Below are 19,034 nucleotides of genomic sequence, written 5' to 3'. Positions count from 1 at the left end.
ATGATTGGACGCACGTGTAATGTCCAGCTGTTTCAAATCGTAATCAATGCTAAGTAGATGGCAAAAGTATTTGAGGTTTTTATCTCAAAAGTATGCAAAAAAAAGTTTTATAAACTATCGTGATTTTCGCAGTTAAATAGTTGAAATATGACAGTATTTGGTTAAAAATTTTAGAGATCATCCAGTTTAAGATTTTTTTTTTTTTATCCACAATCGGTCTTTGGTTTGATTGTAAAACGACCTTCAACTTTTCTGTAATTCTTCAAGGATAAACTGTTGAGGTAGCTAGCGCCACCTTGTTTATGTGGGTATGAACTAAAAGGTATGTAAACATGAGTAAACGCAACAAAAAAATAATGACGGTAATTATATAATTTTTTTTAGAATTTATTATAAATTATCCAATTTTAAGGTGGGAAGAGGGCGCTGCAGTCAATGACCTTGACAGATTGTTTTCAATCGAAGCATTTTTGTATTTTGACATTTCACAACAAGGAAAACGACAATGAAATGAAAGTGATTGGATTAAAAATAAAAAACAAGGCTAATAATTCGAATAAGGTAAAGATTTGACAAGCAAAAGATTTTGAAACGTTGGTATGTCAATATGAAAAGAAATTAAGAATCTACTGCTAGAAAATGTCGCGGTATTAAAAACAATAGAAAACTAATTTCTTGTCACTTGGGAAAAAAATGAAAAGAAAACAATTTCTTATTAAAATACCTCAATTATGTAAAAGAATTCATCTCAGTGGAGATTAGCTGATAAACTAAGGTTACCAAAGAGAAAAATATCTCCTTCATATTTTGTTAAAAGAGTTGGAAAGAAGTTAAAATTGCCCACTTTAACCTGTAAAATATGTAGTTGCCATCTTACGTATTAATCGCAGATCATAATGAACATTCCTTTCTGTATTAGCTGATTTTTCCAAAAAAAATAAATCATTTAGAAAATAAAGGAAAAATAAATAAATAATTTCAAACTCGTAGCAGCTCGTCTTTTGTTTATTTTTGAAAATATAAAAGTAATAAAAAAAATAAAACTCCCTTTTTAACTACAGTTCAAATGCACATTTATAAACATGGGGGATGAGGGGGGAAGGTACAAAATGATTAAGCTCGTAATGTAATGGGGGAAAAAAATGAAACAGAGCAAAAGGAACACGCATCTAAGACAACACTTACCTTTCGAAATCAGCATGCAGGTTACATACACAAGCTCTGGGCCATGTCATCTATACAGGTATTGCCAACAGTTCCATAATATCGTTATACTCCTGGAGTTCTACGTAAGTGCCGTGCTAATCTACGTCACATGGCAGGCATGAAATACGTAAAACTAAAACTAGCGACACTTAACATTGTTTTCCTGCGACCTCTGGCGGTCAGCATAACAAGACGCCACCTTGTCTCTGTATGTTAGACTCATCGCCGGTCACCAGGGCACAGAAAGGGTTGTCTTGCGTGACTGCCGAATGTGCCGAGAGATGTGTCGGTGACGTTGATATCCCGCAGGCGACACGAGACGAAAATATGGCAGCGCGCGCGCGCGAGAGAGGTCGACTTGCCTCGAGGTCTCGGCCCGGGCGGGTAAAACGAGGCCGACAGGTAGCTGTTGGCGTGCCAAATCTCGCGGCCTACCGATAATCGGTCCGCGCTGGGTTAGGGCGGCTAGAGGGGGGGGGGGGGTTGAGAAGCTTAGAGTAAGGGAGAAGAGGGAGGAAGAGGCAATGGGAAACGGTTCGTAGCATTCGGCCTTGGTGTGCACACAACCATTGTGACATAGATAAGAGTTACCTTCCCAGAATATCACACTGCACAACGAGTCCGCGCGACAACCGAAATTGTGAAACACTTGATAATGGACGACAACTTTTATTCTTCGTTCTTGGCTTAGAATGCCAGGAAAGCCTTGTTGCAAATTCACTTAATGCGTTATATGTCGCAGACACATTAATAAATGCATTACTAAAATATAAATCCAAGACTTTAATTTGAAACAAATAAGATATAGAAATGGAGAATATTATGGATCTAACTATATTTTATAGTCAAACATAGAAAACAAACCTTAGGAAATTTTCAAATCTTTATTTAAGTTTCTTTCTACATTTGCTATAAAATATGGTTTATGATTGGATCTATATTATATTCCATTTTATAATTACTTTTTCTTCAACGAATGATAACGATTCGCTATTCTTCTCCATTATTTCGCAAAACTCACAAATTTAATAATAATCATATATATATATGGTCATTATCACCTCAAAAAATTACATTTCTTTTATTATTATTACATATTAATTTCAGCGATTTTATATACCATAACATAACATTTGATACTAAATATTTACTCATTGAAAGCGAAAACTTGACACTAAAAATTTGTATTAAGATTATCAAAAAAAGAAAAAGGTGTATTTAATATTATTAAATTTTATTTCGAATTTTAGCCAAACTGAAGTAATTTTATTAAAATATTATAACATATATATATTTCAACGAAGTTTTAGTATTTATTAAACTTTTGGTTTCGTAAAAACTAGCTTCGGGATGTAAAGGTTTGTTAAATCTTGATTTGGATAAAAAAATATATTTCCAGCGGTTTCACATTATTTTAAATATCACTGAATAGTAAAATTGAGGACAACCCCGCAGAGAAAGTGGCAGTAAGTCTTTTTGATAACATTCGATGTTTTGAGACGTCCATATCAATTCCCCCACGGCCCTATTAGAAAGTGGAAAGGAAAGAGTAACTTGAGATGAATTTAGAAAGTTTAGCTCAAGACATCTCTCAGTAGGAATATAAGCTAAGGATCTGTTTCAAAATTTAGAAATGAAAAATACAGCCGAAAGCGAACTCCCCCAAGGCTAAAAATGGAGGATCCCCAAATATGCCCATGTTTATAAAATATTGCAACCTAAATTACTAATATTTTTAACTTTTTAAGGTGTTGAAAGATAGGCTATTAACAAACACGTACAACTAGCGAAAATGAAATTTCATATCTTGAAGACGTTTCTTATGAACAATAGATGGCAGCACTAGGACGAGAGCGAATATTTCAGAACCGTAGTGATCAATCGTGCTGACTCCATCTAGAACTCGACATATCTTCCAACACTAACAGTTTCTCCTCGGTGATAGATAAGATACATGGATTACTTGGATAAATCAGACAAGACTAAAAGGAAAGAACTGGGAGAAGCGAGGATAAACTGCTAAAAAAAAGTAAGAGAAAACGGTGAGAACGACAGAAAAATGAGTAAAAAGAGAGAAGAATCAGAGAGCAAACCAAAGGTTATTAAGAGAATTGAAAGGAAGTAAGATGAGAAAATGAACAAAAAAGATGCGTATTATTAAAGAAAAGAAAGAAAAATAAGGTTTCGTTGCATCCGTTTTGTTTTAAAACAAAATTTCCAAACATATGCTCAAGTTATTCATGCTATTAGTGCTGCCCTCTTGTGGCTATCACTAGAATCATTTATTACAAAAATATGAATAATAAAACAGTTCAAATATTTTTATTTTTTTTACCTTTGCGGTACTGGCGGAAGAGCTTTCTGCATTGGTTGATGCATGTTGGGAAGGGGTTGCTTCGAGTTGGGATCTCCGTTCCTAGCCTTTTGATGACGGAGAAGTAGCAAACGCCCCAAATCCTCACACCAAAGAGAAAGAAGAGCTAGAATGAGATTTTAAAAATTTGAATCATTTAAAAATATTACTCAAAATAACTTCAATATTACTTTCTATATATAATTGTCAAGTAAAATTCTTAGATACGAAATTTAGAGATTTAAATGTATTATGTGTATGTTTTTTTTTTTTTCTAGAAATACGCAATATCTACCAGCTTCCATTACAAAAAAGGAAGTAAACAGGAATCATTGTTGGTGATTTACTCTTTTCTCATCTAGCCGTAATGTCTTCGTAATCCTAAACCTTCAGAAAGTCTGATAAACTAATATTTTTTGAATGGTCTCCCAACTATACGTTGAGAAAAGTGGCAAAAGCTATAAACGTAGTTATATTACTCATAGCGCAAGTAGTAACGGTTTTAAAATCCTTTAACTGGTAGAAAGGTGCAATTTAATTTTTATTAAATGAAATATTCCAAAAATATTTTAAATTAGTGAATCTTGTACTCTATTTCCAAACTATAAAAATATATAAATGATGTTTCAAATAGAATAAAAATAAATCCTCGCCATTGTAATAAATAATTCACATTCTACAATTAATTATGTAATATATACATTTCTTAATAGTTTAAACAAAAAAGCCTCTCTTTTTTTTTTTAGGAAACTACAAACTGAAGCAGTCAACTTCACGCATTCCAATGACGTCACATAACATAACAATGACAACTATCTGCAGTAACCGCAACCTGTCATCTGACATTAAAATCAGATACAAAAAACTGAGAGGTGTGCCAAATGCAAAATATTGTAAATTAAACATTTAATTTTTATAAAAACATGTAAAGTTAACACATTAATGGATTTCAGCGGCTACATTACGGCTGTAGTATTTGAACAGGTAAATTATGATAGGAGCTTAGCAAAATTGTTCAATAAGCGTACTTAAAACTTGTTCACGTGATCGTCTTGTTGACTATCACCATGGTAACAAGTGGTAGAGTTCTGTAGTAAGACATGATATGTGAATTAAATGGATTAGCACTGTTATTTATAGGCTTTTTTTGTATCGACCATTACTATATATACTACAAAACAGAAAGTGCAAGATTATTTTACTGGTTCTGTGGCAGCTATTTGAAAACTTTTATCTCAACTGTAGCATAACGAATTCGGAGTTAAAAAACTTCACAGCACAGCAGAAAAAACTATATATCTACATAAATATGCATTTCGGCATACTGTAAATTGATTGCTCAGTTTTAATTACAAAATAGAAGCTAGTTTGTACCTAGAAATTAGATTTTATTGAAGAACTTTATCTTAAAAACTATTTTCATAAGGAATAAGCAAATATATTTAAGGATTATTTATTACCCAAATTATCCGTATAGTTGTTGCCATTACCATTAACGTTACTGACAGGATGGGTGAAGCACAAGTGCTTTTCATATTCCCCTTTATCTGTAATGAGAGTTGTTTGGGAATGGGAGATTTGTGAGCAATTAAGCTCGCCCTCTGGGGGAAGTTGTGTTAGCTATGATCAGTTGAGAGAAGAATAGCCTTCGGTCTTTTGTGTTTGTAGTAATCAGTTTCATTGTAATTGACAGCTTGCACGATTAGTGGGTTTGAATGTGAATTTGACTTCACGAAGAATTTTTGTGCAAGATCACGAAGAAGGGAGGAGATGTATGGAGTGCCGGTTTCTCGGTGAATCTGTGAATTTCTGATGATCCACGGTGCATCCAGGATCATCCTAAGGCATTTATTTTGGATTGTCTGCAATTTTGAAATGTTTGATCTTGAAGTGTGACTCCATGCTGGTGAGGCGTGGGTTATGACTGGACGTATTACCATCCGGTAAAGTAGCAATTTATTGTGTAGATTCAATTTGCTCTTGCGGTTGATCAATGGGTAAAGTTGTGCTATTACTTTGGAAAATTTGGAGCCAATGAGATTGATGTGCTTCTTAAAAATGAGTTTCTTATCCATTAATACCCCAAGATATTTAGTCTCTGATTGCCATGGAATCTTATGACCAGAGAGCAGGATGTCTTCTTTATTGCAGACCTTTCTGCTAGAAAACAGCATGGCTGAGCTTTTGAAGGGGTTCACTTGAATCCTCCAGTTGGTGAACCAGTTTGCTAGCTCATTGATACTTCCTTGGAGTCTAGTGATTGCTAGGCGAGGGCTGAGCGATCTAACTAGAATAGCGGTGTCGTTGGCATAAAGGGCCACAGTAGTTGTTCTTGAGTTGAGAGGAATATCTGCCATGTAAGTTGTGAAAAGTATTGAGGCCAGAAGAGAACCCTGAGGTACTCCCGCCAGAATTTTGCGCCTTGATGACACAATTCCGTTGAGTTTTACTTGCATGTATCTTTCATTAAGATATGAATATATGAGTTTCACTAGTTTAATTGGGATATTGTTTTCAATTAGTTTGAGGATAAGGCCTTGATGCCAGACCTTATCAAAGGCCTTGGCAACATCTAAAAATACAGCAGCAGTGTGAAGGTGCCAGTTAAAACCATGGGTGATATGTTCTGTTAGTCAGTGAATTTGCTGCACTGTGCTGTGAGCTTTGCGAAACCCAAATTGCTCATTTGGGATTATTTTCTGTTTGTCCACTGCTGATTGTAATCTTGATGGGATGACCTTTTCTATTACTTTGCCAAGACAGGAAAGAAGACTGATGAGCCTGTAGCTTTGGGGAAGTTGTGGGTTATTACCAGGCTTTTTCAGAGCTAAAATGTCAGCGATTTTCCAATCCGTGGGAAAGTACTGGAATCTTAAAATGGAATTGGTAATATTAACTAGATGAATAATGTCTTTCCATGGGAGTAGCTTTATTATTCTATTGGTAATGCCGTCAGGGCAGGGAGCCTTTTTATTCTTCAGATGGGAAATATTTATTTCTTTTGGAGATGTGGGGGTGATGGTTTCTGAATCATCCTTAGGCTGTCTTAGTGCGTTTCTAACTTTACGATGAACTTTGTAAATGAGATTTGTAAATGAGATTGATATTTAAGTTTATGTAAGATGGGTTGCATTGATTTTCCAGACTGTCAATTAGGGCTTCTACTTTTTCTTCATCTGAGTGTACAATTCCAAGATTGGTCTCCAAAGGGGGTTGTCTTTTGGTACGAAGAGATTTTACAAATTTCCACATGGAGTTACCTTCTGGGTTGATTTCCATGAGTTTGGATTCCCATTTGGAATTTCTGTGTATCTGGAGGGCTTCTCGAACCTGTCTGTTCAGGTTGTTTTGTCCTGCGGGGCTCTAGTGTTGTGATATCACTTTCTGGCTTTATTTTTGGCCCTAATCAGGTCCATTATCTCTTCTGGGATGCAGTTGGAAGCGTGGAAGACAGTGGTTTGAGTGACTGATGCTATTGCTGTGTTGATTTGCCTAGTTAAATTGCTTACAGCCTTGGTCTATGTCTTCTTTTTTACGAATGACAGGGGTGGACCGATGTGAACTGGAAGAGCCTTAGAGAGCTTGTCCCATGATAAGAAAGAATGAGAGAGCTGATCTTGAAGTCCTAGCCTGAGCAGGATGGGATCATGATCTGAGTTAAGCTCTTCTAATGTCTCCAGCTGGTATTGATATTTGATGTTTCTGAGGATAACTATGTATAATACATCAGAACTTCCTGATGGGCTGTAGTGGGTGGGCTCAGTGGGTCCAGCTACTATTGATGAGTTGAGTCACGTGTAGTTGAATAAGGTACGACCTTTGGAGTTCATTGATGAACTGAACCAAGCCGTTCTCCTGCTATAATTATGGAATCCGTGGAGCCGAGGATGGAGTCTAAGTCTGCTGTCAATAGTGGAATGTTGGGAGGATTGTACGCTGCGTAGATTTTGAGTTTGCCTGCGTTATTAGTGTGCACCTCTACACCTGTCACTTCAAGGTTTAGAGTTTGGGGGCTGGTCAACGAGTTGTGGCTCAAATAATTTTTAATAAAAATAGCTGTGCTGCCTCCACTAGAGTTAAGTCTATCTGTCCTATATAAAATATAACCTCTTAGTTTTGGGTTGTTTGATGGTCTGAGGTGGGATTCACTGATCAAGATTATGTCTGGATCTCTTTGCGAATTCTTGCAGCTCGATAATTTTATTTGTTAAGCCATTGACATTCCGTGCTGTTATTATGAGGGAATTCGGTTTAAATTTTTTAAACATTATAGTTAATATGGATTGGGTTTCTAGATAAAATCTAAAAGATGGTGAGGTGCTTCCTTTGCTGAATTCGTGCAGCATTGTTGCAAATGAAGAGGTTAAAGCTATGTGAGTTTAGAGCTTGTTTGCTCTTGCGATGAAGGAGTCTGAGTTCTTACCGCTTCCGCATATGATTTTGACAAATGGACGAAGGTCGAGTGCCTTCCTGTGCGGCCGAATGTGATGTATTATGATCTGGAGGGAGACCTGCTTGGTTGTTTGTCATTGCTTGGAGGAGCGTGGTTCGTTCTTGTTGATCCATGGTTTTTTGGATGGAAAAGGCATCTTGTAATTAGCGGAATGTGGTCCTCTACAGTTAGTCCTCTACAGGTAGGTGTGGATCTGGGCTTGGTGCAGGAGTTAGTTTGGTGACCCTCACCGCATTTTAGACATCTGTAGGCAGCTCTGCACAGTTTTTGGGCGTGCCCGAACCTCTGGCATCTGTGGCACTGCCCTGCCGATGCCTTCTTCCTTAGAGGTTCGGTTGTAATTTTAAGCTTACAAATGTCCGTAACTTCATAGATTCTTTTTTGTGTATTGGAGATTTCGACCAACACGAGTGGCATTGGTCTTTTATCTGATCTCAGAATCCTACTAATGAGGTCAGCTATGATCTCATCAGTTGTAATGCCCTCAGCCACCCCTCTTAGAACCACTTTTAGGCTCTTCTCGCTTGCTAGCGCAAAGGTGTGGAAGGACAATTTAGAGTTGTCCAGCATTTTCATCATCATGCGATAATCTGTGACAGTGGTAGGATGAATCTTTACACCCTCGTCAGTATTTCTTGCCCAGGAGAAATTGATATTTTGTTCCCCTAGGGATCTTGAGACTGGGGTCCATTTATCTTTATCTCGAAGGATAACTGGAGAGACCTTTTCTTTTCTATCTTGGGTGACCTGATTTTGGAGAGTTGTTACATCCTCTTCCATTCCATCTTCCGATGTTCTGCGTCTTTTATTAGATTGTTCCTCCTGTGAACAGTCGAACTGTCGGGGAGTCTTTGTAGGTGGAACAGGTATAAAGTCCCCTTCGGTGTCCACATCATCGTCTTCGGTGTCATTTACTTGAGTGAAGAGAGTCAAGCAACCAGGATATTCCATTTCAAATTTCTTTAGAATGAATTTGAGAATGTCAAGTGATATATCTTTGTTTAAATGTTGAATGGCATCCTTGATATCTTTTACATTCTCCATCCTTGTGTACAATGAAGGAATATTCCGATGTCTTATTCCTGACGACCTAGGAGGGTCTATTTACAATCCCTTAGACTAACGCTAGAGTCTACCAGCTAAGCAATGTGTAATCACAAAAATATCCAAAACGAAGAAAGTTTACCTTTAAATACATCATTCGGAAGTCCTAACAAAATCCCACTAATTAAAAACGCGAGACTAATACTAAATACACGTAAACGCTAACTAACGCCATCTTGTCAATTTCATTCGAGTTAATAATCATTCGGTAATTAGCGCGCTCCATTTTGGTCTATATATCCGTATAGTTGTCACTTGGATCTCCAAGATTATCTATAAAATTTAAGTAAATAAAGAAAGGGTGTATTTAAAAATCTGACTTAAATGATTAAAAATTTTGCAATTTATGAAATAAACTTCTAAAAAATTATATTTAATATGTAACCAATATTAATTTTAAAGAAATATCCTAACACAATGTGAAAAAAATCAATATTTGCACAGGTATTTCTGATAAAATTGTATTCTACGCTTACACGTAAATTCACATCCTATCATGTAGGCTTTCAATTTCAAATGCAGATCTTAATAATCGTAAATAACAAAAAAAAAAAAAAAAAAACTTGGTGTGTTCTTCAGTCGGGTTGTGTAAAATCGAGAACAAATAAGGTGAAAGAAAGGATGAAGGATGGGAACGCTCATTTGTGACCGAAGTTGGGATAGTAACAGCTACTAATGATAAACTAGTCATTTTTCTTTCTTTTTTTTCTTTTTAATTTTCTTTGCGTGATCATGGCTGTTCCGTGCAAGATAGGGATCCGAGTGGACTTCCTTCTTCAAACATAGCCCACGAATACAGTCGCATCAATGTACAAGTTGTGATCGATCTTTGAAGTAGTCTCTGACATAAGATATGTGACTGGCATGTTTGAATTTTATATAGCAATGGATTAAAATATGAAATAATCGCGTGGTTTGTTTCATATTCTTAGGTTTAAATAAATGATCTGATAATAATCGTGACGATAATTAATAGTTCTATAATATAACCTTAATATTTACATTTATACAAATGATAACATTTAAAATATGATTTTAACTACATACACCTTTTTATTTCTTAGCAATTGTAATTACTTAATTTTGCAGTTCATTGGACGAGCATGTTGGTAAATTACCAACTGTTCGTCACCCACAATAATCTCATCACCCAAGATCTAAAATCCAGATGAAGGGATAAAGAGTCAAGGACTCAGTCCATCAACCAATTAAGTTTAAGTTCACGAGTATGTGTTGGGGAGGGTAGAATCGACAGTGAGATGTGGTGAATAATAATAATACCCTTGGAGGGTAATGGATGGCAATGCTGTAGCCAATGAAGTTCTAACTGATGCTCGGCTATTGCTATTACCCTCCTGCCATGATTATGATTATAAGCCAGTGCTTATAAGGACGAGCATGTTGGATTTTGGGTAGAAAAAAAGTCCTTTTTAGGACTTCCCGGGTAACAAATGGCAATGCTGTAGCCAATCAAGTTTTAACTGAGGCTCGGCTATTGCCGTTATCCAGCCATGACTAGAGCTTTTTAGCTCAATAACACTCCATCCACACAGATTTTCTTCATTCAGATGACGGGATAAAGAGTCAAGGACTCAATCCATCGCCCAGTTCTTTTAAGAACGAGTATGTTGTTTAACTTTAAACAAATCGATGATGCGATATGCAGAAGAATAGATTTTAAGAATGTGTAAAACTGTGGGGTAATTCCTGGAGACTACATAACATCAAATACTTTGCATGGACTTGCATCTCAAAAGAGTGAAAATAACAAGGACACAGGATAAAGTGATTTAAACTAAAGGAAGAAGTAGTGAAGAACAGATTTAAAGAAATTGTACTTAAGGAGATAAAAAGAGATTTCAGTGATGTCCAGCAATGGTGGCAACACAGTGCAGATACAATCAGAAATTTGGCAAGGAGATACGGGGAGAAACATCAGGAAAGATAAGAGAAAAGCTGGTGGTGGGAAGAAAATGTAGAAGCAACGATACAAAGAAAGTTTGGGATACCTCTCAGAGGGATGAAGATCATGAGCTCTATAGAGAAAAGAAGAAATTCTTTTCTCTACAGGCTGAGAGAAAAAGTTAATATTGCAAAAGAACAGTTTGGTTTTATGCCTCAAAGAGCAACTATGGATGCAGTATTTATTCTAAGGCAGATGATTGAAAAATGTATGGCAAGACAAAGGCCACTACATGTCGTTTTTATAGATCTAGAGAAGGCATATGACACAGTACCTAGAAAAGATATATGGAGGAATTTAAGAGAAAAGAAAGTACCAGAAAAATATGTTAGATTGACACAGGAAATGTACAGAAATGAGCACACAAGTTAAGAGCTGTTTGGGAATAAAGTTGAGTTTTCTTATAGTCCTTATAAGGACTGGCTTAAAGGGGCGAAGCAAGAATGCTTTACATCTTACCCGTTATCTGTAGAGGACAGTGCAGGGATAAGGTGTTATTGAGCTATTAAAGCTCTGATCATGACAGGAGGGAAACAGCAATAGCCGATACTCAGAACTTCATTGGCTACAGCATTACCATCCATTACCCTCCAAGGGTTTCATCCATCTCCACGGAGAGTTTTGAAGTAACAGTTGGTTTATATCAAGGATCAGCACTCAGTCCTTTTCTCTTTAATGTAGTAATATAGATACTTTGACAGAGCAAGTCAGAGAAAGAGCACCTTGTGTGATATGTTATATGCAGAAGACGTTGTCCTGTGCACGAAACAGGAGAGGAAGTGGAACAAAAGCTGATAAGATGGAACAGAGTATTAGCAGAAAGAGGACTGAGAGTTAATAGAAGAAAAACTGAATATCTGGTGTGTGATCAAAATGTTGACACTGAAGAAGATGTAGTTCTGAAACAGAAACAGCGACCCCCATATAGAAATGGCAGCAGCTGAAGAAGAAGAAGCTCTTGCATATTTTCTTCGAAGGCAGTAAGAATGCTATTTATTCGTTTGACCTGTTAAGAGCATAATTTGAGCGTGGACGAACAAGTTAGCATGTGAGCAAGAAATAATTAAAGTGCTCTATAATAAAGGCACAGTTCTCGAATATTCACCTACTTAAAATAATAGTCAATAAAATGTTCAATAAAAGTGAACATTTACTTTTAAATGTTACACGTCGATCATTCAATGATTTAGCTTATTTATTATAATATCTAAGCACATATTGAATGCGTATTATTATATATTTTTATGTAAATACAAGTACCATGGATAGCTAATGTATTACTAATATTATGGATTTTATGCAGTGGTGTAGCTAGAGATGTTGCCGCTCGGGGAGGTCCCTGAGTTTGCCGCCCCTCCCAATACACACTACAAAATACTACAAAACGACGTATAGGGAAATAAATTAAAACACTACGTTTATTTTTGAAGTGAAATTTTAATTTCAACATTCTAAAATGTTATTTTTCTTGCTTTTCTGTTAGCAAAATCGTCGATGTCATTGGCGAAGTCTATTTCATAGTAATGTAGGTAATTCTTAATCAATTTTATTTAGAAAAACTCCTCTCACAACTAACAGCACTTACAGCAATTGTAAGGAAAATTCGCAGTTACAATATTTGGAAATGAGTTCTCGAGACTGTATTTTAGAATTAACTGCAAAAGTTCAAAAAAGGTTCAAAGTGTCGCCCAGAGCGGACCGCAACCTCCGCTCCTAGCTACGTCTCTGATTTTATGTGAATTCCACACAAGACAGGTTGCAAACGTGTTGTACGATCTATGACGCACCCCACGACATAGTGTGTGTGTGTGTGTGTAGATACGCATACACAGCATCATGGATGTGCTATAGAGTAAATAAACGTGAGCTCTGCTCTTAGAGTCCAAACATGGAACTTCCGCTTCAGGCCTCCAGTAAGCAGGGTAGCGATTTCACAGTGGAAATGAATTTCATCTTCCACCCAAAGACAATCACAAACATTAATATCTGCAGCGAGAAGCGAACCCATGTCCTGTTGGTTGGAAATCCGAAGCGCTATCCATTCCAACAATATACATGTAGATAATTAAAATAATATGCTTATGTAAAGTGGGTGTCCATGATGCCTTTCTCGGAACTGTTAGAAAGACCTGCGAATTTTGCTTGAAAGACGTCAGTGATCTTTATAATGGCTTTTAAGCTGAAATGACGTTAATCATTCTCATATAGAGATGGCGTTTTTTTTGTTGTTGTTTTTTAATCCCGGAAGACATACAAACCGATCAAAAATACAAGCCATTAATAAACATATTAGGAGGTAACGGGAATAGGGACACTAATCATCCTTTTTGTGGCATTTAGTTTTGAAAAGCTGCGTGAGGGGGGGGGGGGCGTGCGCTCAGGCATAAAGGGATGATATATCCAAATTGTTTATATTTATTACGATTTTAGTCACTAATTTCCAGTACTTAACCAGCTTTGGTATATCTCGTGTATGTGGTCAAATTTGGAGGTGGTTCGCTTGGTCAAAATCAAAAATATTTATTTATATGGAGACCATATTCCCTATAATTCGCTTTTAATATCACAAATAGAGTTCCCATGAGCCGCATACCTAATCCAAAACTTAGTTTACAAACATTTGGTAAATTATATTGAAGAAAGTATAATACGAAGAATCGAACCATATTAAGCATGCAACGTATACGTTTTGGTTGCAATCAACCCTTTATTCCCGAAGTAAAGTAGGTTAGTGCCGCATGCTGTCCACACTTTGCCAATCCTTTCTAGAAACAATAACAGTGTGTGTGTGGGGGGGGTACCTTATCGATTTTTTTCCGCTTTAGTTCGTGAGTAAGGTAAAGCTAACCCAGCTGGTCTGCAGGTAAATCAGATACATAAACAGGACTGCAGGGCTCCTGTCGTCACACTTGTCGTTACTTCCTACTCTTCCCTCTATCACTAGTACTGCGCTGTTTTCCGTATTATCACTCTGTAAACTAGAATGAAAGGGGGGGGGGAAGAAAGAGAGCTCAAACAGGTGCATTCTTGTTAACAAAGCGGGTGAGATGGCATCCTCTGATGATGCCGTTTGATGAATAGTAAGGTTGGTGATCCAAACAGCATGTGATGTTTTATTATCCGTTATCGGTGATGTCATATTTAAAAGAAACGTAAAAATAAACAAGTAGTGTGTTATGTTGGTTGAATTCGTTGATTTGTTCCTAGTATTTAGTTTGAGAATGAAATTTTATATAAAAGGATCAAGAAATTCTTTCGAGATGTGCACACCATAAAAATTCAGATATTTAGAACGAAAATGTTAAAGAGCAATTAACAAAACTTTCAGACTATTCACTCCACGTCAAATAAATAGTACTTAGTTGCAGTATTATTATATAAATATAAATACAGGGTGTTCGGGATAAATTTGACATATTTATAATTAATTATATTTTTCCGTAAGTTACATGTATTAACACACACTTCTCTTCATTTAAAAGTTTGGACCCTTCTTCATTCATATACAAGATGTCAGAAAGGATGGATAGCTGGAACCCACCTGAATCATCGAAGAGAATAACTTGTATCATGATGATTCGTGCCCGCCATCAAAATAAGGATATTACGACTGCTGCCCAATGCTCCCTGAATACAGTAAAAACAATCAGGCATGAACTAGAGACTTGCAATGGTGACTACGAGGATGTAGCAAGAAGAAAGATCCCTAGCAGACGATCTGATTGCGTTCGTACAGCAGAATTCCTCGCAAATCTGCAGGAACAGGTGTTGAAGAACCCTGGCATTGGAATTCGGGCTTTGTTCGTGGAGTTGCTAACTGTAGTCAAGCCCTGGATAACAAGGGTAGGCAATGGTAGGCCGTATGTATGGCAGCAGGATTCGGCCCCTTGCCACACCTCTGGGAAAAGTCAAAAATGGTTGTCTGAAAATTTCTACGACTTCACCAGTCCAAATGTTTGGCCTCCAAACTCCCCAGACCTTAACCCCATGGATTATTTTGTATGGGGCGCAGTTGAAAAAGACACCAATCGCACTTCCAGTAATACAAAAGCCCAGTTAATGGATAAAATTAAAACAGTTTTTGCGGCCCTTCCCAGGGAGACTGTAGCATCAGCTTGTTCGAGGTTCCGAAGCAGAATTGAAGCTGTGATCGATGCTAATGGTGGTTATTTTGAGTAAATCTTGTTGATAGTATTGTAATTAACTCTGCCTGTAATGTTTTTTTGTCAATTCATTAAATTTAATAGATACAAAGAAGATTTTCTTTTACCTTACGAAACTGTCAAATTTATCCCGAACACCCTGTATAAAAATCCAAGATTCAAAATGAAAAACAGACGTTTCCCTTCTAATAAAATGATATCCCGAATAATTTGTATTATAAATAAGTCATTTATCTAAATTTATAAATGGTGTATTCTTATACACTCATTTATATTTTCGAGAAAAAAATATTTTGTTTATTCTTATTTAATTTGATATAGTTGATGTTTATTTAATACAGAACGATAACTCTTTCTATATAGAAATATATACTTTTCTTCTATCCTCTGATAGGCAATTGGGTTTTTTCTGGGTTTTCTTTTTTTCATTTTCCCGTTTCCCTGTGAATAAGTCAAATCTAAACAATTTAACACGCTTTTTCTGAAACACTTATTAATAAAGTCATACTGCAAACTATTTGAATAGGTTTAAAATTCGAGAAATCGTAAAAAGTAACTGTAATAATTACAAAAAAAAAAAAATTCATTCTACCCTCTTTATCTAGTTATGAAAACAGATCGCTTCTCTTAAATGTTTCGTTACCCACAATCCAATAAAAAATCCCGGATTAAGCTTCGCGTGCAATCCCATAGCAACTAAACTCGTGATTTCCTATCTCGCTCACTGTTGTCTATTTCTTCATCGATCAACTAAAAACTAGAGAGTAATAAAAAAAAATAAAAAATAAAAAAACTGCCTGTTATTTTTCAGCTTCTACTCTATGTTATTCAGGCAATGCTCCACCCTTGAATAAAAAAAACAAAATAAAATCCATATAAAAAAAAAAGCGTGGGGGAAGGGAACGACGACACGCTGGTCGATATCACTATCACAAATCGCGGCCTCTTTTGGCAATCCAAGCAACTGCAAGTTGGTCGCAGACGAAAGCCGAGTGAAGGTGTTTGTGTGGTCGCTCGGATGAGACGGGAGCAAATAATACTTTGGAGGCTTCTCAGTAGCAATAGGCCGCGGTTGAGTGCACTGCGTACTACGGGAGGGGAGGAGTGGGGAGTAGAATATCCTACTACGACACCACCATTCCTAGGGGGGAGGGGTTGACAAAACCGGAAGGCCCCGACCTTGATCGGAAGACTTGAACGCGGTGATGTCTCCCGGATTTGGCGACAAACTGACTGACTGTGATGAACCGGTTTAGTGAGCTCGAGCAGTTTAGTGTGCCCAGCGCTTCGGAAATCAAGTGTCACCAACGCTAGTCGCCTGTCAAGGCAATTTTAGGCCTTTGTGACCAATGCTAGAGAGCTTGGAGGAAGAAGCGGAGATGCAGTTTTCCATATAATTAAATCATCGTCCCTTCCGATCCATGTTACTGAATTTAGCTACAAATGAAGTCGCTCTGCATTGGGGGAGGGGGGGGCGGAGAATTGGCGGCTGACAACAAAGAGTTAGTAAACTCGGGTAAAAAATAAATGAAGGTCAAAGACAGAGAAAATAATATCAGTGATGTTAAAATGTTTTGAATATTTTTCATATAAAAATAATATGAGTCTTAGATTTTTTTTTTTTTTTTTTTGTTGGCTGTAGATGGCGCTATCTGGGTCAACAATCATTGCCAGTACATGATGGACATTTTTACGTAGCTAAGTAACAAAGTTTGACTTATTTTACTGATAATAGTATTTATATTTTTCGGAACAGTAAACCGTTGAAGTTTTATCGGTTCAAATTGCAGATTGTCGTTCGCAATGAACATTTTTCGCTTTTTTTTTTTTAACTTATGATACACTACCAACAACAATAAATCAATACACCAATCCATATATAAAACGTGTTGTGGTTCAATATTTGTATATTGTTAGGATATTGGAATAATATTAAATATTATTCATATTATCCCATTTTTTACCAACATTTTTTTATCAAATTCTTTTTAAAGTATCAAATATTTTTCAATAAATATTTGATACTTTCTTTTATTATTATTTTTTCAATATTGCATTTTACCATATTTTTTTACCAAAATATCTTGGAAATTGTTTTTAGCACCCAAAAGAAAATAAACAGACCGTTACAACCCGAAACCGAGTAACTCAGTGTTGAAAAAAATAAAAATAAACACACAGACACGAGAAATCCCTATAGCCAAACTGATAGATTTTGAAAGATTCGAATGTCTATGAATATTCCCACTTCACAGTTTAGCTCTTCCCTCTATTCCATTTGTATCATCAACTTTTTTTTTATTTTTCAATAAATATTCGATACTTTCTTTTATTATTATTTTTTTCAATATTGCATTTTTACATGAGTACATTTATACATAACTGTTGATGGATGTATTCAAAAATATTAAATGACGTATAATAACTGTACACCAATAAGTTTTAATTATCACTTCAATCCTTAATGTTTAAATTCAGGGAGAGTTGCAGCAGTGATATATTTTCAACTCTGATAGTTTAAAGAAAGAAAGAAAGAAAAGGAAAGAACACCTTAATCCTATATTATTGTATCCTCCAGCAGAGCTTGATTCAACCAAATGCTACAAACTCTTGCTATTTACATATCTTATATATATATATATATATATATATATATATATATATTCCTGAAGTAAATTTATATAATCTCGTTTCTTCCTGTTAATTCAAATTACTGCTACATTCACCTTATTTTATAATGACCACATTCAAATATCTCTTTTCTATCCACTCTTCCAATTTTATATTAAAAAAATCATAAATTTAATAAATATAAATTAGAATTTATAAAATAAAAATTATAATTCTATTTTTTTTTTAATTTAAAAGGATTTTATTAATATTTTATTTGATACTTTTTCAATACACCATTAATATTTTATAATCTGTTATATTAATTTTAAATGCCAGTAAAGCTTTGATTGATGAAATTGAGGAGAAATCGACCGTGAGATGCGGTGATGATTACTCATACCCTTGGAGGGTAATAGATGGCAATGCCATAGCCAATGAAGTTCTAACTGAGGCTTGGCTATTGCTGTTACCCTCCTGCCATGATCAGGGCTTTAATTTAATAGCTCAATAACACCTTATCCCTACACTGTCCTCTACAGATAACGGGGAATATGAAAAGCATTCTTGCTTCGCCCCTTTAAGCCAGTCCTTATAAGGACTATATAAGGACTTTGATTGATATTGCTTCGTGGGAAAGATTATGAGGCGGATTGATTCATTCAATCCAATACCTTCGGAGGGTAATAGATGGCAATGTTGTAGCCAGTGAAGTTCTAACTGAGGCTCGGCTATTGCTGTTACCCTCCTGCCATGATCAGAGCTTTAATAATAGATCAATAACCTTATCCCTACACTATCCGCTACAGATAACGGGGAATATGAAAAGCATTCTTGCTTCGCCCCTTTAAGCCAGTCCTTATAAGGACTATTAATATTGATATTGACATATGCTCCTATTAATAATATTTTATTTGATAATTTTTCAATACACCATTAATAATATTTTATAATCTGTTATATTAATTTTAAATGCTAGAAAGCTTGAATATTGATATTGACACTGATACACTTCAATTCTAATCTTATATTACAATGTAAAAAAAAAATTTTTTTTTTTTTTTAGTCCTTGCTCTTTGAATAATTTGTGTGTCCAGGAAGGCGAAAAAGAAGAAAAGTAACTATATGCAGGTAGTAAAAAGTACGGAACATGACTGGGGAATCATACTTAAAAGCACTCAT

The 19,034-nt window shown here is 35.8% G+C and overlaps 1 protein-coding gene across 3 annotated transcripts in view; it reads right to left on the bottom strand.

Moving 5' to 3' along the window:
• LOC150099511 (zinc finger MIZ domain-containing protein 1-like) overlaps positions 1 to 19,034 on the bottom strand; it is a 350,736-nt gene that overhangs the window by 102,768 nt on the left and 228,934 nt on the right. For all 3 annotated transcript variants that reach the window (XM_090403404.1, XM_090403403.1, XM_090403405.1), the window contains exon 6: positions 3,542 to 3,686. In XM_090403404.1, coding sequence (XP_090259530.1) covers positions 3,542 to 3,686 — 145 coding nt within the window. The remainder of the gene's footprint in view (positions 1 to 3,541; positions 3,687 to 19,034) is intronic.

Source organism: Typopeltis vanoorti, chromosome 14, assembly GCF_054136105.1.
Source record: "Typopeltis vanoorti isolate ZY-2024b chromosome 14, IOZ_Tvanoo_1.0, whole genome shotgun sequence".
In the NCBI taxonomy this organism is placed as follows: Eukaryota; Metazoa; Arthropoda; class Arachnida; order Uropygi; family Thelyphonidae; genus Typopeltis; species Typopeltis vanoorti.
Note: the sequence above shows the minus strand (reverse complement) of the source record. Positions and strands in the feature narration are given on the sequence as shown.